General features: G+C 41.3%; 1 protein-coding gene across 1 annotated transcript in view; it reads right to left on the bottom strand.

Annotated features, from left to right (window-relative positions):
• Nucleotides 1-23,292, bottom strand: part of LOC109486667 — a 50,537-nt gene extending 27,245 nt beyond the window's left edge. Inside the window, 27 exon segments of the mRNA XM_019790533.1 lie at nt 3,004-3,157; nt 3,677-3,975; nt 4,218-4,307; nt 4,819-4,937; nt 5,168-5,238; nt 5,440-5,690; nt 6,638-6,730; nt 7,442-7,631; nt 8,183-8,297; nt 8,833-8,968; nt 9,708-9,851; nt 10,739-10,928; nt 11,455-11,579; nt 12,203-12,340; nt 12,915-12,992; nt 13,731-13,935; nt 14,892-15,139; nt 15,780-15,872; nt 16,559-16,667; nt 16,899-16,991; nt 17,260-17,359; nt 18,077-18,203; nt 19,147-19,320; nt 20,206-20,592; nt 21,642-21,774; nt 22,439-22,519; nt 23,215-23,292. Of these exon segments, the coding sequence (XP_019646092.1) occupies nt 3,004-3,157; nt 3,677-3,975; nt 4,218-4,307; nt 4,819-4,937; nt 5,168-5,238; nt 5,440-5,690; nt 6,638-6,730; nt 7,442-7,631; nt 8,183-8,297; nt 8,833-8,968; nt 9,708-9,851; nt 10,739-10,928; nt 11,455-11,579; nt 12,203-12,340; nt 12,915-12,992; nt 13,731-13,935; nt 14,892-15,139; nt 15,780-15,872; nt 16,559-16,667; nt 16,899-16,991; nt 17,260-17,359; nt 18,077-18,203; nt 19,147-19,320; nt 20,206-20,592; nt 21,642-21,774; nt 22,439-22,519; nt 23,215-23,292 (4,021 nt within the window).
• Between the last annotated feature and the right edge of the window lie 2,630 nt (nt 23,293-25,922).

The following is a 25,922-nucleotide window of genomic DNA, read 5'->3' as shown; positions in this document are numbered from 1 at the left end:
TGCAAATCTGTTGCCTCTGTTGTTATGTTGTCCTTGGGAACAAATCACATCAAGTGAATTGCCGCTTGGCATTTTTTTCTAGCACAAGCTGACTTGAATTGACAGTCCTCTTAGTAATTAATAATACGCAGTGTCTTGTTTCATTTCCGCAATGTTATGATAGTTTACATATGTTGTTCGTCTCAGTGTATATCACTTCAATACAGCTAAAACATCGGCAGCTGCATCTACAAGTAAATACTACTTAGCTGTGGCAGGTGAAACTTTGATGCTCAGTAATGCATTGTGCCAGTTTGGGGATTAAATGAATTTGATATGATCTGCTAAGAATGTAAATGACGTACAAATGTACATGTATACATGTATCTACTCACTGACAATGCATTTTAGATGGTCATGTGTTGGTTGAATTTTATAATTGAAAATTCCATACGTATATACGCCATGGCAATAAACAAGTTTTGGGCGCCGAGGAATGCGTCTTTCATACTGTGTGTGTTAGGATCCTGTCTGGTAAACATCACCGGGAATTCTTGTCACTTAATTGCACACCTGCCTGTATGACAGCCTGAGTTGTTATCCTTGGTAATCAAAAGAAATCACATTAAGTGACTTGTGGCTTGGCATTTTTTCCTGCACACGCAAGTTGGATTGACAGCCCTCTTGGTAATGAGCAGTCTTTTGCTTCATTCTGGCTGCCGACTCCACTGCAGACGGCCGTCGCTCACTGCATCCCCTGTCCGGCTGACATCTGTCCACATCCAAGTCAGCCATGTTCAACAACAGCTCTCTTTCATCGCCCGTGACCAGCGTGACACCAGAAGGTGACATCAACGGGCAGCTTTCCTGTATCCTCTCGCACCTACGAAACAAGTCATCCTACGACCAAGCCCAGGACGCCTGCTCCACGCACACGGACTTTCTGGAGTTGGGAACAGGACTTACTGTCGTGTTTTGGCTGATAGGACTTCATATTATCATCTCGAACGCTGCCTTGCTTTGGGGAATCATCCGAACACCAGAGCTCCGCAAACAGATCTACATGTTCATGGCAAACAATGCCGTGGCAGACATATTGGCAGGTATTGGACTCATCGTACGGTGTCAAGCTGTAGACAGAGTAGGATTGAGTAGACTGTATTTCATGATGAATATTGAGACTTTCCTAGTGTATACTCAGATGATGTCTGCATCAGCTCTGTGCATGCTGTCTATAAGCTCGTATGTTGCTATAAAGCATCCTATATTCTTCCACACCCATGCTCACAATGCCAAACGCGACGCAGGTGTGGCTATTGTTACAACGTGGCTTGTTCAGACAGTGTTAGGTTTTCTGTCCAGTATGGGTTTGAACTGTTTAGATATGCCCGATTTAAAGTGTTTCAACTTTTCCCCCCTACCGACTATTGCTCTCAAAGTCACCACAATGGTCTTGCTGCTCTGTGTCATGCTGTTCACGAATACAAGTATGTTCTTGGCCATCAAAGAACGGCAAAAGAGAAGGCTTGGGCAGCTGCAGCCACAGGGACAAAACAGCGCATTGCAAAATCATCCTAACGGTGCAGCAGAAAGAAAATACCAAAGCAGTGTGCACAAAGCCAGGACTGTTATGATTCAGGTAGTAGCGGCCTTTCTCTTTTGGCTCTTACCCCTTATACTTATCTCAGCCTGCCTTGCGGCTGGGGAGAAGTGCCCATTTTCTAACGGAATATCTTTGTCGGGGCCATTGCTGATGTCTTTAAACTCGGTGATCAATCCAATCGCAAGCATCATCCGCACACCGGACTTACGAAAGAGCCTCCGCGGAGACATGACAATAATCTACCAGGCACTGTTCACCATGGTACGCGGAAACCGCGTGAACCCACAGGAGGAACAAATTCCTCTAAACCAGCGGGGCGGTACCGGGGCGGCTTCTGGGAGTGACCAGAACATGCCAACAGGCCAGCCCGCTAAAGGACACAACGTGACTCCGTTAAACCGGGGTAGGGCAGGCAGTCTTGCCATTATAGAAATTGACTGAATTGATAAATAAAACTGCTCAGGAACCATATGACCTCGTGTGGGAAATTGCAGAAAGCAAATGATGATCTCTATAACCTTAACTAGATGTGGTATGATACTGTTGTACCTGACTTTGAATCAACATAATGTAAATGTTAAATATGTTATGACTATACTGTCAGTATGAAACATGTCAGTAGATGCAAAATGTACATAATACACATATTTATATACGGTTTGTTATTGATGTTTGCTAATTAGCAATAAAGATGATTAAAAAGAATTCAAATGCTCTCAGAGTGCTCTCGATGTATTTCTGCCAGAAATATAGTACAGGTCAAGTAAAACCCATTTCTTTCAACGCCCATCTCCGTTACTAGTATATTAGCTTTAATTGATTAGATTTGCATAAATTATGCTTATTGATGTTCACCTTCACTTAACTTCCGAGTATGAAATTTCCGGCAAAATATAAAATAGCAATTTCACACTAATTATGCAAATTAGGCCCAAACTCATGACTTCTTCCCTAGCACATGACTATCCAAAATTCGTGACCCTAGCATGTCCAGATCATGAGATCAAAACCGGAAGTTCTGCTTAAGTACCAACGAAAGCCGCCAGAGGGCCCAAAATCTAAACATTTCTAGGTCTCATCAAGACCTACCCACCTACTAAAGTTTCATGACAATACATATAAAGCTTCTTGAGTTATGCTGTTCACAGACACACAAACAGACAGGCAGACAAACGATACTGAAAACCATAACCTTCTTAGCGAAGGTACGAATGTAAGACGTTTCCGTTGGCGAAACAAACATTTTAGTCACTTGTGTAGGAAGTGATGCTCAGTGTACATTTCTTGATACACAATAGGTATTCTTTGACTATACATTTGTACATCACTACGGAGCCCCCTGTGGTGGCCTTGTAGATCGTCACTGTATTGAGATATATCTGTATCAGTTCACACTGATTCAGAGAAGTGAGAAGACCTACCCTCTGTGCCTTCGAACTTGATGCTGGTCACACGTGGAGCTGTTCCCGTTACCGTCTGCGTGACGACAATACGCCAGAAGCGACCGGACCCGATAAAACCTCCAAACGTCTGGGGTTCGCTTGTTCCTTTCTCTACAGTGTTGACTATTGTTACCTGTAAGGAAAATGCAAATTATGAAATTGACTAATAAGTATACACGTATAGAACACATTGCACATGGTAAAACATACTGTGAGATACTGTATTCGTACCTATCTGCCTATCTACCTGCTGTAACATGCTGTAAGATAAATGTCGGGTAATAATCCATCTGAAGATGATCGGCAGTAAATGTAGAACAATTTGTAGATCATAGATCTATTTTCTCCCAGGGTTGACCCTTAACAATAGTCTACGACCAAGTTGGGCAACCCTGGCTTTTGGAAGTAAAACTAAAGAACAAATAAACATCATATAGATCATAGATAACCATCCCGTGTATATGACAGCACTCAACCGGTCGGTTTTGGGGTGCTCCGGCCAGCCAGAGGCTGTTCTGTATTGCCGCCCCGTATTTCTTAGAATAGCCGGCTGGTATGATCGGGTGCCAAACAAACTGGCCGGCTGAAGCACCCGTAAACTGACCCGTTGAGTACGGTCACCAGGTTACAGGTATGTCTCTGCATTTCTTACCTCCTCCCAGGTGTCGTCCTCTCCGGTCTCTGAGCTCTGGAGGACAAAGGTCGTCACGTCATGTTTCTTGTCCCCGACGTTGGTGAAGGTGATGTGATCCAGGGTCTGAACCTCACCGAGATCGAAGACCACGAACCACTCGTTGTAGTTGTCCTCGAAGCCTTCGGGCTGCCATGCCGTGTCGGGATCGTCGTCTAACAGGTTATCCGGCGCGAAGACCTTGCCGTCCTCTTCGTAAGGAGTACCCGAGGCGCCGGCCACTTCTGCCGTGAGTATGGTGGTTTCCGTCACCTCCGTGACTGGAATGAAGTACAAAAAATTCTTACACACAGCAGCTTTTGGAGAGAACACGCTGCCAACAGAAGCCTCTGGAAACAACTTTCTATGGCAGCCATGTTTCTGCCATGAAACCTGCGGACGATTGATTGATTGAGGTTTTTAGGTGCCGATTTTTATTTGCACAGCATATCTTACTACTAAACTAAGTAGCATTATTGATACTTTGATAGCACAGTGACGGTCTGACCGAAGTGGCACGTACCTTCAGCTGCCAGCTGTGCGACTTCGTTAATGTCGAAACCCAGCTTGAGATCCTCCAGCTGGGAGATGTCGACACCCCCTTCCACTTGTCCTGATGCAGAATAAAGAACATATTAAAGAACATTTCATCAACTTCCCAATACATGTCCGTCATGAACCAGAGCACATAAGTATAAGTAGCAAATGCCAAAAAAGCAGTCAAGCAACTGGATATGGTTTTTTTAACACGGACAGACATTTCAGGTACATGTAGCATCCTCGTCAGTGACAATGGAGACTTGTCAGAAAGGCAGGTTTATAAGCATCATGCTTAAAGCATGAACTATTGATTGATGTGCAATTGAGTGAAGACAATTCTTTTGGAAGTCCAAAAAGAAACTAAAATTAGACAAGTCAAGACAAGGATGATGTAAATTAGTCAAAGTTTTTTAATTATAAATAGCAAATTTAACAAGTCCGTTTGAATGTATGGCATCGCAAGAACATTTACATCAGAAAATTAGATCGATGAGTACGAGTACACAAAAGACAGCGTTCTGATGGCTTTCCTAAGTACTTTTTAAAACTGCTTCTAAAGTTCAAATTCTTGAAATTGCGTTTACCTTCTACGCCTTGGAAGGTGAGGTCCACCAGATAAGGCTGGGACCCTCCGTACGTGGCCGTGATCATGAAACGCCAGAACTGTCCCGTTCCCAGGAAGCCGCCGAACTCCTGGGGCTCTCTGGAAAACAATGAGTCTTTCTCCTACTGCGTACAAAATAACGAAGTACTACGTGCACTATTGAATATCTATACGAATCAAATCGAGATAAGCAGCTGGAATGAATAATACCGACAATTTTGTTGGCACTCCTGTCCAATGGCTAATCGCAAGGTATCTGTGTTCAAAATATTCCAACGCGTGGAGGTAAGTCACTATCACCAGGAATATACAGATACGGTAAATCTTACTTCGTGCCCGCCTTCAGACCGTCGACGCCCAGCACTATCTTCCACGTGTCATCTTCACCTGTGGCGGAAAACTGAAACAAAAGTACAAATTAGCATGTTGTTGATTCTCTAAACACGTGGACAATGTAATATCTTCCTACAATTGTCATTACAAATATTTGAAAAATCATGATTTGATGACTACTCAGACATCGATGTTCACAGTAATTACAACCATGTACGCAAAGCTGCATGTCCTTTTACTTAGCCCTAGATGCAACAAAACAATTTACCGCTAGCGTGAAGGCCTTGATGTCGTGCTGCGTGTCTCCGAAGTTGGTGACGGCAATCCTGTTCATGGTGTAGTCCGTGCTCATGTCGAACACGATGGACCACTCATTGTAGTTCTCCGGCAGACCCTCCGGGTTCCAGTAGGTGTCTGGGTTCCCGTCCAGAACGGCGGCGGCGTCGAACCCGACGGCGGCCGTACCCGAGGACTCGGAGGTCCACGTCGTACTCGTCGTCAGCCAGGTCATTTGCGAGACTGCATGAATCGAAGATGAGAAACATTTTGTAACTGAATGTAACTATACCACAAAGAGAGAGTAGATCTTTACAATCTGATACAATCTATGTTCCCCTTCTTCATAGATCTAAGCTGTACAGATAAATCTTCTAAATGAGCTTAGACAAACCATATTGAAACATATCTGTTGTTATTACCTTTTTGCCATTACTAAGAAACGAGAAGAAACCGAATTTACTTGATGGTAGCTACTTGACGATGTATGTATGTAACGTTATTTATATTCCATCCTTTTTGTAACCTGTACTTAACCCAGTGGGTATGTGTGTACAATCAAGGTCTTCATTCATTTATTCATTCATTAAGAAAAGAAAAACATGACGGTTGACGAGATCAACCGAAAATGTATCGAGAGTTTCCTTCTTGTGTTGGAACAAAGCTTGAGCTTTATATAACTATGGCTGCTACCAACATAGAGAAGTAATTCTAAGGGATAAGGTTGGGACTTGTGTTGGTTGAATTCCATTTACTAAACCCCAATTAGTTTGTTTCGATTTTGTATATTTATTTATTTGTCCATGTAATTACCATATCTCTGTCTAATCATTTTGTGTTGATGGCGCCGTTAATATAAGTTCCATGGAGCTTGAGTGCGACGTCATCGTGTGTGTATTTATGTTTTTGCTGTTTTAATAGAAAAAACATAGAGGAGCTTTCATTCTAAGAAAAAGACATATCACAAGGCGATTATAGAGAATTGCAACATTTATGCAGTCTTGTAATTCATTCTGATGTCATTTTTAATAGTTGTAGGTACTGCTAGGGTCACATTTCCAAGTCGTGGCCCCACGGACCAGTTTGCTCATAGTAAACAAGACACACTGAAATAAGGACTTTAACTTCCAACACTTAGATTACAGATCATGCTAAGACACACTGAGGAAGTTTTGAAATAAAATAGTTACCTGAAGTGATTGACTGCACGATTTGGCTGACAGTGAATCCTCCAACAAGTGCTGTGTTTAGATTAGTGGCGTCCAGCCCATCCGGTAGGGGTTCTGAGGAAAGCAGGTATCACGTTATTTCAATATCTATCTATACAACCTTTTGTAGTGTCACTCTTATAAACCATTAATTTGGCCAAATGTTACAAAGCTTTGATGTTTTATTGTCAACGTCGTTACAACATAGAATATATGTACGATGCACGTGCATTAGCCTCTGCCAGGCTTCGGGAGGCGGCTGGAAAGATTAGAAATCAGCCAAATAGAGAGATAGCATGCCAAGGGAGTTGGTCTGCTGAAGAGAACAGTTTGCCTCTGCCTCTCGCGAGCTCTAGATCTCGGGAACAGCAAACTGTTCTCTCCAGCAGACCAACTCCCCTAGCATGTTATACATGTATCTCTATTTGGCCGATTTCTAATCTTTCCAGTCGCCTTCCGAAGTCTGGTAGAGGCTTTGTGCATGACAAGAGTGGTATTAAGGTGGACGCCACAGGGGAAACGAGCGAGGGGATGTCCTAAAGAGACGTGAAGAAGAACCCTGGAGAGAGAAGTGAGGAAACGGGGATTCTCACTGGATGAAGCGCAGAGGGTGGCTGCTGACAGACCCATGGCCAGATGCAAAGGCTACTTGGAGCCCCAAGCGCCACGAAGCTCGAAGGGGACTGAGTGAATGATGCACGTATCTACGATGTATGAAAGAAAGACTCAAAGTGTAGTGAATAAAAATGACTACAAGTCGAGAATACAAGCGTTCAACTTCCTAACCGTCCACTCCGTTGAAGGACACATCGACAAGATAAGGGCTGTAGCCTCCGTAGGTCTCTGTTATCATGACCCGCCATTGCTGACTGGTTGCTAGGAAACCGCCGAACACCTGGGGTGCGTCTGTTCCTCCCTGTACTTCCTCCACCGACAGGACCACGACCCACGTCTTCCCGTCGTTAGTTGGGTTGACCTGTGGTAGAAGAAAAAGTAGCCATATGTTTATCCAAACATCATGATAAAGCAATACCATCATGATAAATAAAGATAATTGTGGTCTCAATTATATGTGGAAAGACAACATAAAAGAGTGGACCGGATTGAGCTTAGCTGAAGCCATGAGTGGCAGAGGACAGGGTTAAATGGAGGAGGATAGTGGATGAAGTCATAGTGCCCCAACGACCTTCAAAGAGGTCAAGGGATGGGTGAGGTGAAGTGAGAATTGCATGTTACTCAATTGCCTGATGATCCAAGACTCTGAATTCAATCAGAGCTTATATAACAGAAATCTGCCACAAGGTGTCAATGAACACTTCGCTTCTGAACGGTTCAGAACAGGCTCAAAGTAACTTACATTGTACATAAGCACACATGCAGCTTGAAGCAACTGGTCCAATCATGGCACCTACATGTACTGACGTTGTTATCTAAACAAGACTCCATCTCTCAATTCTCCACTCACACATGCAAATTATGAGTTGGCACAGATGAAGGGAATACCACATGAAGTACACGGATTCTTACCGCTAGTGTGAAGGCCTTGATGTCATGATCGGTGTCTCCAAAGTTGGTGATGGCGAAGCTGTTCATTGTGTACTCCGTTCCAAAGTCAAACACGATGAACCAGTCGTTGGAAAACCTTTGAGGGGATAGACGACATATTAGCATTGGCACCAATTACTAATTACCACATCGTCCAAAAAAAATTAGATTAGATTTCCCTGGACAACACAATGCATGTTGCAAATAGCTAAAAGCACCTCTACCATAGAAAATGCCCTTGTCTTTTTCCAGTGACAGCCATAACTTAAGCTTATTTCATGAACGAGTGAAGACATTTATGGTAAATTTATACCCATAGGGTAAAGTACAGGTCATAGCATGCAAAAGAATGACTTGTATATACACCGTATATGATCAAGCTATAATTATCGCTATAGTCTATTAAGTAGTTTCGACTTCTCCTTGCTTCTCTGTGATGGTGAAAAGGTAAGAACAGACATGTTTTAGGATCAGAGGTTTGTCCAAGCTCATTATAAATGAGAACCTGTCCGTATCACTTACAATGTAGGTGTGTGAAGTAGGGAAACATCGCTGTTATCATTCTATAAAGTTTGACTCTCTTGGTGTTGTACAAACTACTCTCAGTACTACAGACCGATCATGACACATACCTCTCCAGGTCGGTTACTTCCCAGTACGTCTCGGGGTTGTTGTCCAGCACGACCGTCGCCTCGTGGCCCGCAGCAGCTGTGCCCGAGGAGTCCGCCGCCCAGTCCACGCTCTTCACCAGCCACACGGACTTACGCACTGGTCAAAAGAGTATAGGATCATGAAAGTTCATCTACATTGGTAGTTGCATGTTTAAAGTTAAAGCTTTTGGTCCAAAAAGAAGTCTACTGAGGAAGACCAGAGTGACTGGTCGAAAGCTCTAGGTGAGAGAACTTTTTTGTGTTGGACCAAAAGTTTTAACTCTAAACAAAAGAGTATAGGGTTTAGGATATAGAGGTTTTTACTTTTACACAACCAAACCTGTCCTACCTTGCTTACGTTTCGGTGTCAACTATCAGACACCTCTCTCGGAGCTTCTGACTGGAGTTCTGCTTATTTGTAGCGGCGAGAAGCAGAAGTCCAATCAGAAGCTCTGAGGAAGGTGTCTAAAAAAGTAATAGACACCAAAGCGTAATTAAGATAAGTTTGGTTGTGCAAAAGAAAACCCCTATATCCTATACTCTACCAACCTGATGAAAATCTTTTCGTAAGTACAGGGTTTACTTTCAAACTATAAATGTTACAACAAAGTTCTTCATCTATAAGCTAGTAGGATATTTTACTTTTGTCTTAATCAAGCCAATAATCTTTAAGTATGACCAAGTAATGGTCATAAAAGTAATAATTACTATTTTAGACAAGACATTGCAGTAACATGTAATATGGACAGCTGAACAGTCTAATAACATTGCTCTATGTAAATAATACCATACCCTGACAAAGTATACATTGGAAGCTAAATGTTAGAGTCATACTATGGTAGAATCGCAAAACTCACCTATCTTAACCAGCTCTATCACGATTCCTATATCCACGCCAAGACCAACGTTAAGTTCTTCCTCTTCGGTTTCTTCTGCCTCCTCTCCTTCTTCCGTCTCTGTTACCTCTAACTCGTCCATGTCGATATCTTCAGAAAGTTCTCCTATGATAGCAAAATTACACCACACATGTATACAACAGTTTACATGTATTCATTGACAAAGTCTGGAGTTAAAATTTGGTTCGATTTCTTGTGTAACAGTTGGAAATTACAGTTTAAACACGCCTCATATTGTAGACTACAGTAATATACTGATGTACATTGTGTCCTAAAGACGTGAAAGGCCTTCCAAGATAGAGGACTAGTATACATATATGAAATTGTCTACAAGAACATTGGAACTATTCATCATATCAACACTGACTGTCTTTGTTCGACGCTGGCCACTACTTTATAGAATCATGCATGGCGTTGTGGCAAACACAGGTAAGCTTCTGTTATCTTTTTTTTTAATTTTCCGTCATATTTATACAGGGTTTCCTACTCAGTGATAACACTCCTTACACAAATAAACAAAATACTAGTACATAAAGTCGAGTGCAAACAATAGAATTAAGATATACTAGTAATAAATATTGATAATGGCAATGATAATAATGAAAAATGACAACCAATAACAATAATAAATTGTAATTATAATTATAGTAATTAAAAAATGTACAAATTCATAGTTCAGCCCAATTCATAGTTCAGACAAATTGGAACGGGCTGAACTATGAGAAAGAGAAAAAGCATGTATTAGTGTGTGGACAGCGTTCAGCACCAAGGACAGGACCTGGTACATGTATATTCGCGTCTCCCTGGCTCTCTCTCTCTCTGTGTTTGCATGCTACAGTACCATTGTCAAAAATATGGAGAAGCGTCTTGTTTCCGGAGCAATTTTTCTCGATGTCAAGAAAGCATTCGATACGGTATGCCATACGATCCTCCTGCCTAAGCTTAGATTGTGAATTTATGTGGACCGGAAAATAAACATGAGTGAAGCACACCTGGTTTTCCCTCAAGCTCCAGCCCTGCCACCCAGGGTTCCTCGCCCTCTGATGTTGACGTGATGAGGAAACGCCAGATCTGCCCGGTGGCGAGGAAGCCTCCGAACTCTCTGGCTTCGTTGCTGCCGGTTGGTAGGCCAGACACAGTGGCGACGGAGAACCAGTCATCCGTAGTGCCCGTTGTAGACACCTGAGAAGGCAAGGTTATTTTTGTTTCAACAGTGGTATCTATTACAGTGTATGCCGCCTGCGTTTAAGACATTTTTCAATGCCATGTGTGTCTACCAACTGTAGTATGATAGTAGACCAATAGAAAAATAACATTTCCCTTGTCAACTCACTCCACCGGCAGAACTTTCATACATGCTGCACATCTGAAACAGTCTCCCAGACAATGTGGTCGGCTTGATTACTGCATGGCAACCTCCAGTCATTTACAAACAAAAGGAGGTCGGCATTAGAACTTCTACATGTAGCTTAGAACCTTGCAGTTGGTATAAACCAATGATTAGCCAGGAGTGTTATTTTAATGTTACAACGTTAACCTATAACCCAGGCTATTGCTTACCTTAGCACATTATAGAAAAAAACACCATCATCACACTCACCGCTTCTAAGGGCATCACCCAGATATCCCCCATGGTCATTTTTTTATGATAGCTACATGTAACCTTCACCAGCAGCGAGAGACCACCAGGAAAGTAGCCCATGCAAACCTGCAGCTCGAATGAAGTGATGTCGTGTTTGGTATCCCCGAAACTGATGACACGGAGTTTGTCCAACGTGTAGGACTGCTCAAACTTGATCACGATGTACCAGGCGTTGAAGTTCTTCTCAGTTCCTGTATACCGTGAATGGGTATCAACTTGTTCATGGTCTGCTTAGACATACATGTAGCTACACCTCAGCCAGATCATACATTGTATTTATTGATTTGTGATCAGTTTTCACACAGAGGAAGGCTTGATATTTCATCAACAAAATATTTTTAGCAATATCGTGATATGAATGAAGTCTCTGGTACCTGACTACTAGGCTATGAAAAAAGCTAAATAAAGATCTATCTGTCCTTTTATTTTGCATTGTGACCTACCATTTTACTGTAGTTGTGTTTGTCGTTGGGTGCAAATTGGTCATGTGCTTCCAAACATCTTTATTTTTGTTCTTTATTACGTTGTGTTGCATAATGCATTATCATCTATATTTCTTTTATATAATTCATTTTTTGTTCATTTATCTTCTCATTATTGAAGTTGTTATTGAAATAAGTCTTAGCTACTTGAGTGCATGCGTTACCACCTTGTGTTGTACTACCAAGTTCCTTAATGTGTGAAAAATAAAAAATAAAACTACGGCGTCGGACATATAGTACAACGGCAAATGTTCTCTCATGAATAGCGAAGTTTTGCAAAGATCCGACCGTTTAAATTGCTGGCCGTACCTGGGATGCTTATATTTAATTACCTGTACACCGCCAGTAAGTGTTCACACTTCCATCGAACACCATGCTGGCGTCATACGTCACACCGTCTTCTTCATATGCCTCGCCAGAAGAGTCCATAACCCACTCTGAACTCCCAACCATCCACGTAAACTCAGCCACTGCGATGTAACAAAAACAGTCATTCATACATTCACAACGTTAACAGCAGGACAGATCGCAACAAGTAAGAAGTTGAATAACCTATAAGGTTCTTTATGGACACAACAAAAAAAGTACAGGGACTTTTGTATGGTCTTCTACAACTAAAGATCTAACAAAGCTAAATACATGTGTGGATAACGTCATCTTACGTACAGAGTATATGTATGCGGTAACAATAAAGGTTTAAATTCTCTAGCATGTGGTCTCTAAGATCGAAACATTCTTTAATGTATTTTCCTATTTGAACACTGTAGTGTTATCTCCCCTGAGAATGTAGTTAAATTTATCTATAGGATCTAACGTATTGAAATAAATTGAACAAGCGGAAAGAAAGGTGAACAGCAATAGGCGCTTATCATTGTAGAGAGTACAATCCATTATAAAATTGTGCTCATTTTCAATCATGTTTGGACAAAATGGACAGAACAATATAAGATAAGGAGGGTCGCACGTTCGTGCTGTGATGTTAATGTTCTGGTCTTTATTCAAAAGTTACCACAAAAATGAAAACATTTAGAGTAATTTTTTTACCTTCCTCTCCAACTTCAAGAAGACTGCTAATGTCGACTCCCGTCAGTTTCTCCACGTCTTCTTCCTCAGTTGCTCCGCCTTGTGAACGATAAAGGTTGTTTTGTCAATGATTAGGCTTTTATGATTTTGAGGCAAGATAAGGATAGTACTGTTGATGTACGTAATAATTAGGTCACACAGTCAACTGTGTCACTCTTGTATTAGGCGGATTGACCTTATTCAGCTGTAGTTATGTATCAGTAGTTGTCATACTTTGTACCTTGTTATGCAATAGACTTTATCATAAACTATTAATCTAAATATCAAGTTACTAAACTGCCTCAACCGAGTTCAAAAGCGCTTACAAAATCTTGTTGGGAGTGACTTTTTCGCCACCCTACAACCACTCCCACATAGGCATAACTTTGCAAGCCTTGCGTTGTTTTATCGCTACTTCCACGGCAAATGCTCCATGGAACTTCATTTGCTAGTGCCCCCACTTCGAAAATTCTCAACAAGGACACGTCTTGCCACTTCCACCGAAGCAAATCACCCTCAAATTCTTCCTCCATTCACAACCTCTTATAAAGGAAGAAGTTCCATGCTGAAAGCTTCTTTCCAAGAACAACATCACTTTGGAATAAGCTACCTCGTGATTGCTTCCCTCATGAGTATAACCTAAAACTCTTCAAGTCTAAGGTCAACAAACATCTGTCCTCACTGGCTGTTCTGTAACCCAAAACATTTAAGTGGCTCCCATGAGCCTTGTTTTGTGGTGACTGATCACTGATGAAGTAAATAAAAATAAAAAAAAATAAAAAGAATCTCCATACTTACCCTGCACACCAAGGAAGTCCAGTGCGACTATGTATGGCTGATAGCCGCTGTACGTGGCGGTGACGCGTATCTTCCAGTACTGGCCGATGCCGAGGAAGCCCTTGAACTCCTGCGGCTCCCGGGAACCTCCCGTCACCCCGTCCACGGACAGGACCGTGGTCCAGGTGTAAGGTGCGGGGGCAAACGATACCAACAGGGAGAAAGCCTAGGGTGGGAGAGACGGTTGGTAAAATGTTATCTCCAACAAAATCTTATGGTGGCTGCAAAGATGGGATCAAATCGGCCAGGCTGTATCCATTTGCCAGACAGTTACCATTTCGCCACTGAAGTTTTATTGGTGCTTTCGGTGGCAAAATGGTTTACTGTCTGGCATAACCATCATTTACTTGCCAAGAGATTTTTTTATCATTCGTCCTTACCAACTAAATAGAAATGTTTTTGTGCAGTGTACGTAAGTGCGATCTTTGAGATAAATGAGTGTCATTGACAACATCTTTGCTGAGGAAGGATATAGCTACTGGGTACATGCCAAGGGATTTCTTATCATTTGTTTTGCAGCACGTGCACACACATCGTCGTAATCCAAATAAATGTAGTTCTCCGCATCGCCATAACATTACCTGTACACCAACTTTTCATGTATACTTTGCATGCTCAAAAAATAAGAACTTCCTTTTAGCTAGCTTATACAAAATGCACGAATTCCTATCCAAAAGCACATCTTTAAGGATTGCACACACAAGGGATGAAACGGAATCTTTACGCATGACTTAAGGTATGTGTATAGAAATGTTTTTGTGCGATCTATATGAGATAAATGAGTGTCATTGACAACATCTTGGTATCCAGTCTTACGTGATTGGGGGCGTTGGGGTGTTCAGGCAGACTGTGTCTTCGGGGGCCCTAATAGCTTCCCCGCCCAGTGCAACAGGCCGCCTCGGTAGCAGTGTTACACTAATCAGTATGCTTGGGGATTTTGTTCGGGGAGGGCTAATCAATCTCTTGTGAAATACACACCGGGAAACCTATGTGAGGCGGGCGGGACAGAGCTCTTGCGGCCCCATACAAGATCAGACTGGATACCAGGCTAACAACATCTTTGCTGAGGAAGCTTAAGGTTAGCTACTGGGTAAGGGTATGAAACAATCAATGGTAACCGACCTTCACATCATGGTCGGTATCCCCGAAGTTGGTGATGCGGAACTCGCTGACGGTGTACACGGCCCCCATGTCGAACACGATGAACCAGTCGTTGTAGAACTGGTCCAGCCCGACTGCTGACCAGTACGTGTCGGGGTCTCCGTCCAGGGTCGCCCCGGCGTCAAACACCACCCCGTCTCTCTCCTCCGCCTCGCCGGAAAACTCCACGGCCCAGGAGGTCTGCCCCACCAGCCAGGTAGCAGAGGAGACTGGAAACGAAGCAAGAAAACTTTGATTTACATGTATGCTAACCTACTCTCTGATGTTTGCAAGAGCCTTTGTTAATAACTGTGACGAGGAGGAAGCCTCTGGTTTGGCCACCTAACACGGCACACCAGCCTGGCAAAGACCATCCTCCAGCTAGGGCCTGGTGAATAGAGAAAAACTTGGCAAGACAACATCTAAACTAAGACTGGACCAGAATGACCAGCTCCACCACAGAGAGAAACTCTGCACTGCCCTGTCCCCCGACGGCTTGGTCAGTCAAGGGATTAGGCAGGTAGGTATGATCTGTCAAATTTGATATTGTAACAATAACGGTTACATGTTTAAATGACCTGGTATGCACAGTATAATGTAGTACACATACAAACACGCATACATACACAGCCGCTGCAGTTCGTAAGAAACGCCAGGTGAACCATTTTCAAACTTGACCTTTGTTTCCACCACCGCTACTCACTTACCAAGCATCTTTTAGATCCATGCCCAGCTTTTCGAGTTATGCTGTTGACATGTATAACATACAGACCCAGACCACAGCAACTCTACCATGGCAAAAACGATTATACATAACCTTCATGTCGAAGGTAAAAAGAGTCATGCAACACGGAGCTATCTTTGTTGTACCTTCGTTGACGATGTCAATCACGCCTCCAATGTTGAATCCCACTTCTGACTCCATACTAAACGAGTTGATGTCAACACCGTCTGGGAGACCCCCTGTAGTGGGAAAGAAGTCATGTAAATATCTGAATATGTCCACCTGCTTTCAAAACCTAGTTTTCCTACATTTTAACATTGGGGCAGCTTGACATATTCAGTCAACTAGCCTCAAGGTTTTTTTTGGCAACGCAAGAAAGTGCCCACTGGATGTAATTCAATTCAATGCAACATCATCTTCAAGCTGCAAATCGTCAAGAATATTGTCATACCTTGTTTGCGTTCTCTTCATGGCAATATAATAAATCAAATGTAATTTAGTCTTTTCTGTGGTAGTAGAATTCAATCATGCAAATTCAAAACTACTTGATAGTGTCCGTAAATAATTTCATCAGGTTGGTAAAAGAATGAATAACAGTTCGAATTCGTTGATCACAACCATTTATTTTTCACAAGCCGACGTTTCGATGACCATCTGTCATCTTCATCAGGGCAATTCTGACTGGTTTGCTGTGCACTGACGCTAGATGTTACTTTGTGCATGCTTGACGTTACTTGGTAGCGTCAGTTCACAGCAAACCAGTCAGAATTGCCCTGATGAAGATGACAGACGGTCATCTAAACGTCGGCTCGTGAAAAATAAATGGTTGTGATCAAAGAACTTTATTCATTTGTTTACCAACCTGATGAAATTATTTACGGGTTCAATCATGCAAATTCAAAACTACTTGATAATGGAATCTTACCTTCAATGCCAAAGAAGTCAAAAGCTACCAGATAAGGCTGAAAGCCGCCGTACGTCGCGCTGATCGTCAGACGCCAGTACTGACCAGATCCGATGAACCCGGAGAATTCCTGAAGAAAGACAAATCAGATGTTACGAAAATCTCTGAAGGACTTGAACGCTACTTAAAGTATCTTGATCTTTCATGCCCCCATACATCAATTCTCCACCATGCACATTGAGTTTATGATGGGAATACAGAAGAAACTGAAACAAAACGCGAAGACCTAATATTATGAACAATTCACGACTGATTGTACACACACCAGAATATATAATACGCTAGCTAGAACCTGCCCTACCTGTTCTTTCTTGGTTCCTCCCTCCACACCGTCCACACTTAACACGGCAATCCACTCGTACTCAGCACTGGTCGAAACCATCAGGGTGAACGCCTAAAACGGTACAAGAACATGAACACTCCCTAGCCCACTCACTCACTCACTCGCTCACTCATCCATTCACGCACTCACCCCAATATTGTAAGGTATTACAATGGGACAATGGTGAAACAATGGGATTCAATATTCGACATGTACTATGTCTCTCTCTCTCTCGCGCGCGCGCTCTCTTCTCTTGCTCTCTCTCGCGCACATGCTCTCTCTTTCTCTCGATCTCAATCGTATCACTGATCATCGATTTTTTACTGCTTTACACACAAACCTTGATGTCGTGTTCGGTGTCGCCGAAGTTGACGATGCGGATCTTGTCCATGGTGTACACGGTGCCAAAGTCGAAGATGACGAACCAGGCGTTAAAATACCTAGAGCGAAAAAACAAGGAATGAATTTTCTACACAGTGACAATCAAGACATTCTCTCCTCAATCAGTTGTAGAAGTTACTCCTGCTCTTTTTTTTCATAACCTGATTAGCATTATTATTATTATTATTATTTAATGTCTTGGGGTGGTGGGACTTAGGCGCACTGTAATGTCAACTCTGTGTATCTAAATGTTAATTGTATTTTGTTCTGTTGCACTGTTAAAATCAGTTATAAACTTGAGTGCAGTGCCACACTGTCCTTGGTGCTGTTTTGTTGTGTGTTGTTGGCAGCCGTCCGTCTCGAGAGGTTGCAGAAAGTCTGTGGCGCCCCCCGTCTCTGTTGAGGGATGGTTGTAATGCCCTGATGTAGATGGCCTCTTTAATGCGTCGTGCAAAGAACTGGACATTCAGTCTCACTGGACAAAGTAAGAATCTTGGACACAGAACTGGACTTCTTTGCACGAGGGATTAAAGAGGCCATCTACATCAGGGCATTACAACCATCCCTCAACAGAGACGGGGGTGCCACAGACTTCTGCAACCTATGATCCACCTATGAAGCAGTGGATTGCTCATTTCTTGACAAAGACTGGAGTTGTACAGTTGAAAATTTGGGTAAGTCCAATTTCTTGTGTTTCTGGAAATAGCAGTTTAAACTTGTTTCATAATGACTTCTACCAACACAGATGAACTTTCAAGATATGACATATGATTTACCTGTCGAGTCCTTCAGCGCTCCAGTAGGTGTCTAAACTCCCATCCAGTATGTTAGCCACCTCAAACCCTGCGGAAGCCTCTCCGGAAAATTCAACGGCCCACTCGGCTTGGCCCACGATCCAGATAGCTACAAACAAACAAATAAATAAACAAATAAAAAATGAGTAAGCAAACATTTAGCACTTTGGAGGAAACATAATGATAGTTTAAATCTTTCAAGTTCCAAGACTAACCCATCATTGAAGGTGAGTCCAACGTTATGTTATGTGACAAAATCAACTTTCTGATTGGGAAGAACAACATAGAAATCAACTCTTGTCCTTGTAATGACACAATTCACAGTGAATGCGAACGGTCTCAAAAACACACTATCAACAGAAGACATATTCATTGCATTTGGTACAAAGACATTGTTCCTGTCAATACATATCAACAAACAATCAAATTAGAGTCTTAGAATTTAGTTTAAAGATATTTACCGTCTTTCATGAATGCTATGATCGATGCCATGTTGAATTCTCCTGAAAAATATAACAGTAAAATGTAACAGTCGTATAATCACGCTGGTTGTATGGAATGGCGTTGCAGTTGCAAGTTTTCAATCAAAAAAGTGCATTTTCATAGATTGGACTTGAGGATGATAGATAGTCTCCGCCAGACTCCTTTGCAGGCTGAAAATATACAGTAGAAATTGGCCTAAAATCAATGTAACTGCCAGGGAGGTTAGCCAGCCATAGAGGGTCCAATTTTCCTGCATGTGCAAAGGAGTCTGGTGGAGACTGCATAAGATAGAAACGTTATGCCCCTTTGTACAAGAAGGACAACTGATACAGGGACAATAATACTCGTTTACATGTATGTCAACCAAGCGAAATGTCATTAACAATCATATGTCCTAGCATATACATAAAGTACAATGATTCATGATTATTTTTTTGTTAATTAACTTGAAGGAGGAAGGTTTTGAAGAAGGCTTCTCTCCACCTCTTGCAAATTGTTTTTCCTGCTGTACAATAATTTGTTTATGTTTTACGATGAGAATAAATAAACAAACAAGGAATAACTCTTACCTCCTCCTGCAACTGCCGCACCTTTCACAGCGGACACACTTAACCTCAGTTCTCCTCCGCACATCTGATCCTCATCACCCAGACACGGCGTGGAGCACTCCGCGTCGTCCACTTTGGTCATCACGGCAAACTCGTCCGCCCCGCCACAGTAGCACTCCGAGTAGTACTGGGTACCTGAGGAAAAACAGTTAATAACGATAATCAACTAGTAACATTTGCGAAGCAAAAATGGATAATGTTTACCTTCGCATATGGTCTGCTCTGTTAATTCTTACTCAAACACATTCATATATATGGTCAGGCAACAGTTCAAATCCCTTCTGCTATAAAATTGCAACATGATGTAACACAACACTAGTTACCATGGTGACAGACATCTGGTTCAGGTCATTGACCTTATTGGTATGGAGAAGAAGAAGAAGAGGGAACAAAGAAAAAACTATATGTTTTCCTTCAGTAAATATAGTAAATGAGTTCATTACTGGAATTCGCTCTGATCTCTATTAATATTTTCCATTTCTTTCTCACAATAGCAATGTTTCAAAGTATCTGTGTCTGTGAGGGCTTTGCTTAAACTAATTAAGTCTTCATCAGGTCACAGACCCTTGACTTTTTTTGCTCCGCGGTCACATAGTTACTCCCGCATTCGTTGCGTTTCGCTGCAGTGTGGTGCGTTGCACGAGAAACACCCCCAAACTGTACACATACAGGGTGCTATATAGATGGTAGTAGTCTGTATGTGCAACCCAAATATATATGGGTTCCGCCGGACAATAACCTGGAAGCCAAACTCGTTTTCCGGGCCGCAAGAGCCCTTCGCCCGCTGGTGTAAATTACCGCTACGGGGGAGTCTAGCCTAGGGGGAGTTTGGCTGGCCCTACAAAAGTAATAGGGCCAGACAAACCCCTCGGGCTGAACTCCCCCGTAGCGGTAATTTAGATAAGCAGGCGAAGGGCTCTTGACTGCCGAAGGAAAACGGCTAACGGCCCCGATACTAGTTTGGCATCCAGGGTTAGCAGGACAAGTGTTAAGTAATGATAGGAAAAGGATTGAACCTACCTGAATATTCATGTCCAAGTTCTCTGCAGTGGTCGGCACAGAAGCCGTTGGTCATGAGTTCGTCATCTATCAGCTGTCCGTACGGCAGGCTTCTGATGATGAACATGTCTTTGTAGCAACCAACAAGTTCGTAATTCCCCTCGGCCTCGGCTCCTCCGGCTTCGGCTTCAGCTTCCCCTTCGGCTGCTTCGGCCTCGGCTTCGGCTTCCCCGGCTTCCCCTTCGGCTTCCCCCGCTTCGGCTTCGGCCTCGCCTTCGGCCGCGGCTTCCCCTTCGGCTTCGGCCGCGGCTCCTTCCACCTCGGCCCCACCTTCACCACCTCCCTCTGCCCCTGCTAGAGTAGACGTTTGCACGTTTATAAGAAACGTTACAACATGATTTAAACATACTAGTAAACAACCGCCACCACCCTTGACAGAGTATGTTCAGCATCATCTTTACACAGGGTACATGGAAAACTACACAAGATGAAACGTTAAACCACCTAAACGTTAAACTACTTGGAATAATCTCCCGCTCCACCTAAAATGTTTAACATCAATAATTAGCTTTAAACGAAATCTTAAAAATCACCTACTTTTCTATCCCACCGACATTTGATATCTTATTACTTTTATTTCATCTGTATAAGTTTGAATTTCCGTTTCTTTTTAAAATTCATTTATTTTTTCTTGAGTTATTGCTTCAATTCTGCAAATGTCTGTACTGCAGTTAAAGTTCTTTTAACGTTAAAAGTTTTTAACATATCATTTCTAATTAGCGTTATTTATCAATCACTTTTGTTATTCATTGTTACTATTTGTTTTGTTACTATTATCATATTGATCATATTGATCAAATTTATTAATTACCTTGTTATTTATTATTACCATTTGATTTGTTAGCATTATTTCAGTTGTTAATTAATTTTGTCGGGGAAGATCCCAGACAAGCCACTATGGCTTCATATCTTTCCCCAGCATTTTAGTTTATTGTCAGTAATATGTTCATTTTATTGTTCTTAAATATATGCGAACCAATAAACTAAAACTAAACTAAAAACTAAACTAACACCTCGCTGGGACCCTTAATCACATCAAGAGAAATCTCAGTAGCCTACAGAATACAGGCGCAAGGTTAAGAGAAAGTGATGTGCATCAATATTTCACTTCATGAATTCTTTAAACATCATAAATTCTTAAAAACCTGTCACTGAATCAATGTATAAGACTTTTGGGCTGGTAAAATTCATTCAGGAATTGTGATGTTTTTTTGTTGTTATGTCATTCTGTATCATATGTGATTTCGTAATATTGTATACTATAGTAGTATCAATGTTATTCGTGCTTTGTGTACCCAGCATTGCCTGAAAAACTGGTGGTTATGTACTTGAGTGTTACTGCTGGTGAAATAAATAAACCGAAAAAAAAACGGTGTTATTAACCAGACTCTGGGTACCATACCTGCGGCAGCTCCTCCTGAAGATGATGATGACGATGATGATGATGAAGAGAAGGATGATGATGATGATGACGACGATGATGATGATGATGAAAACGACGAAGAAGAGGACGATGAAAAGGATGCATGACTGGACGAGGACGACGAAAAACTCGCTGTTCAAACAAAAAAAAAATCATCATTTCAGTATTTTGAAAGACATTGACTAAGATACCCCTCCCTCATTAAGTGATACTTTGACTGTAGTGAACATTACAAACTTTGTTGGACTGTCATGAAAGATTTATTAGAATCTTTCTCAAACGACAATTTCTCATAAACAAAATAATTAAACGATTCAAAAGAAATCAAAACAGGACAGAGCAAAAGTGCTGCCTTACACATGTCATGCTTCTGTTGGTCATGTAGGGTGTCCTTGTTACCGCCCACATCCTTGTTAGTTTGCTGAAACAAAAAAAATGGCATGTAATAAGAAATAAGCAAGCACTGCCGAAGATCAGACTTGTCTGGACCCTTCTTTTGGTGTCTTGAGATGTTACATTATTCGTACGTTTTTCATTTTTGAGTACAGGTTGATCACTGATCATGTAAGTATTGTTGGATTATCGTTTTTGTAATACTGGTTTGGTTTGGTTAGAACTCACTCAAACGCCGAGTGCATTCGGCGGCGATTTGGTGATGGCTTACACGAACGCTTCGCCGTAATACTAGTATTACAACCCAGGCAATTGTTTACGTTAGCCAAGAATCTAGTACTCAGTAAAGACACTAAGAATTGAAGGTCTGTGACTCACCCTTTTCTGTGCCGTGTATTTCAGTGCAGCAGCCTCGTCTCGTACTTGCTTCAGATCTAAACTTCCTTTCTTAACTTTGTACTGAAAAAAAACATGGCGGCACACGGTTTTAATTTGACTGGCAAAGTACAGTGACAACTGTACAGAAATGTTGATAGAATCATGCACAGGTGAACATATCGTTAGCTGATGTGAGTATGTAGTTTAATCATTGAATCTCTCCTGTATGTTAAAGAATTATCACCACGAATTTAGAGGCCAAATCGATAAATAAATAGAAAGTTTATTGCAAATTCATGCCCGAAGGCTAATTCTGCATGGACAGAAGAAACATTTGTATAAAAACAGATAATTAATACACATAGAACTACTGATAACTATTAAGAGACTACTAGTAGAAAACTACTGGGTTTGACTTCTTTTTTGAAGACAGAGGAAGACAAAGGATCTCACTTTTTCTATAATTTGTGGGTTTTCGGATGTTAAGAGGAGAGTAGTTTTCTTTTCATTTGTATATGCTTGAAAGTTTGGGTAGGATTTGGAGACTAAGTCAAAGAGTTCATTTTGTTCATTGCTATAGAGGGTACAATTTGAGATGAAATGCGTTTCGTCTTCCACCGTATTCAACGTACAATGTTTGCAAATTCGTTCATACACTTGGAGCTTCTTATATCGCCCTCTCTCAATTTCGAGAGGGTGTGCACTAATTCGTAATTTACTTATTGCAGAGCGAGTGTTAAAATCGATTAAATCCCGGTATAAATGTAAGAACTTACAATCGACTTGCTGTCACCCACTTGCACCAGAAAGTGCAGCATGAACACCAGCAACAAGGCGGCGCTTTTGTATGCCATGCTGACTGCGCCTCTGGGAAAAGACACACAAAAATTCAGTTCAGTATCTATTAAATACATATAGATTATTAAAAAACGCTTACCTCGAGGAGGATTATCTAAAGATTTCTAACATCAAACACAGAACAGCCATCACGAAACTCCGGATTAGCTCTCACAAACTCCACATAGAAAAAGGCAGACACAACCACATTCCCTTGCAGCAAAGAATTTTCCGATATTGTGATTTAGATAAGATAGAAGACGAGTGTCATTTTGTTGTAGACTGCTCTTTATACAATAGCGAGCGAAATATTCTTTTTAACTGTATTCAAAATAAGTTTCCTAGTTTTAAACATTTGAATAGTTTAGACAAATTTATATATCTTATGAAACTTGACAAGCCGTGTTTTGTAAGTTCTATATGTTCATTCATCTACAATTGTTTTTAAAAAGAAGCGAGAAGAAGTCGATGCTGTAAACAATAGTATTATTTAGTTTGTCTTCATGACCTGTACTTAGCTCGAAAGAGCATAAATGTGTAATAAAGGTCTTTCATTCATTCATTCATAATTAAAATTGCACACCGTTTTTTCGGCAAACATCAATAATACCCCAGCCTCAAAAAAAAAGCAAGCTCTTGATGTTAAAAACATATGGAGAAATTGTTACCTCAAATGACACCGTCTTCTTGTCAGATCACAATTGCACAGTTCAACTGACGCCTTTTCAAAATCTACTTGAGGGTCAGCGAATATTGAGGTAAAAATGTGTGAAGTAAAGCTGGTATGCGTGCCTAACTGTGAGATCAGATCAGGTCAGCCGTATACAAAACACATGTGTGAACATATTGAAAAAGAAGTAGCAACAACTTCTCCAAACCAACGTCTTTTTTCAACTTTTGCTAACAGAAAACAGGTTGACAACGTATTGATGAGAAAAAGACGCAACTAACTTGGTTTAGTAGTAAAGAAGACCAAGAGAATTAATGAGATAGAGTTAATGACAAGGCACTTGCCCCGCGGCCATAGTTACACACGCGTCCCTTCACATAGGATTTGTCTTCACCAATGTGAAGAATATAATGCTTGTGGGATAACAACAACAAAACCACATTCACAATGTGTATATAGCCTGGTTACCAATCCTATAGTAGCTGCCGAAAAAAAAATCGTGATGAAGAAAGTAGCAAGATGGCAGTCAAAACTATTTACGGAATACGGTGCAATTTTACGGAATACAGTGCAATCGTATTAGTATACAGTTCACTTTTACGGAGTACAGTACAATCGTATTATAATCGTAATTTTAATCATAGTAAATATGGACTGTATACTAATTCGATTGCACTGTATTCCGTAAAAAGTGCACTGTATACTAGTAAAATTGCACTGTATACTAGTAAAATTGCACTGTATATATATACTAGTAAAATTGCACTGTATATATATACTAGTAAAATTGCACTGTATTCCGTAAAATTGCACTGTATACTAGTAAAATTGCAATGTATTCCTTAAAATTGCACTGTATACTCTGGCACTCCTGCTGCTGATTCTTGTGTTTTCTACCCATCTGTGGTCTAGAAACGTTTCACCAGTCTTGGAGAAACCTCGGATGATGTAAGAACCATAGTAATGTTGAGAAGAATGCAGAAAAAAAAAACGTCGTTGACTCAATTGAGTGGGAAAATGTACCACGTAATTTCAGGTCAGTAGTTTTTGATGTGTGAAGAGTACAACATCACACTTATTATCACAAAGTTTAAGGGTCAACAACGAATGAAAGAATCGTTGAACATTTTGTAACGGATACTTTGAAACCAGTTCATAGTGTTAGAATCTATATTCCGCACAGTTTTAGCTTCACTGGGTAGGGGTTAATCTCAACATAGAAAATATAAGTTCTTAGCGACATGAAAATGAATATATGAGTTCCTTCTTAGGCCATGTTGATTTGATCGTATGGATGACATCCTCTGGGAACCCAGAACTGATGCGACCGTGCGAATAAAAAAGGTGCTTTCATTATGAAATCTACGTGTTCATGAAGGTTGAACAAATGGCACGAAGTATATGGTACGGCGAATAATCTACATGTGCACTCTTCAAATTCATTTCCTTACATTTTCGTCTTTTCGTTTGGTTTTGGCATTCTACGACATTGGTATCGTTTTCCAATATTTTTTTCAAATGCAACTTACGGTATATATTTGCTCATTTTGCAACTGTTTTGTACGATTGACAGTATGGTTGAAAACTTTTTTGGGGAAACGGCCGATAATTCATGCGCGCGCGGATGTCATCCATATAATCAAATCAACATGGCCTTCGCACTGGCCGTTGGTAGAATGCCTGCTGAGTTGTGTTCTAACTTCAGTGACCGGCCAAAAAAACGAAGCAATGGCATCTTATCATAGATGGTCATTGACAAAGCTATTTAAGAAACCTCTGTACTGCTAGCTGTGTTTCATTTGTCCCATTAGTACAAAGTTGCGAACATTTTACAACACCAACTTATTTGGTCTCTTTTTTCTGAAAACACAAAAAGTGAAGGGATGGAAAAATTTTCAATGAAAAGTAAACATATTGCGCGCAACATCTGCAGAACTGTGAAAAAGGTCAAATACCGTTGATTGGGGGGCAGATAAA

Source organism: Branchiostoma belcheri, unplaced genomic scaffold (assembly GCF_001625305.1).
Source record: "Branchiostoma belcheri isolate BF01 breed outbred unplaced genomic scaffold, Haploidv18h27 scaffold110, whole genome shotgun sequence".
In the NCBI taxonomy this organism is placed as follows: domain Eukaryota; kingdom Metazoa; phylum Chordata; class Leptocardii; order Amphioxiformes; family Branchiostomatidae; genus Branchiostoma; species Branchiostoma belcheri.
The sequence above is the reverse complement of the archived record's forward strand: the minus strand, read 5'-3'. Positions and strand labels throughout refer to the sequence as shown.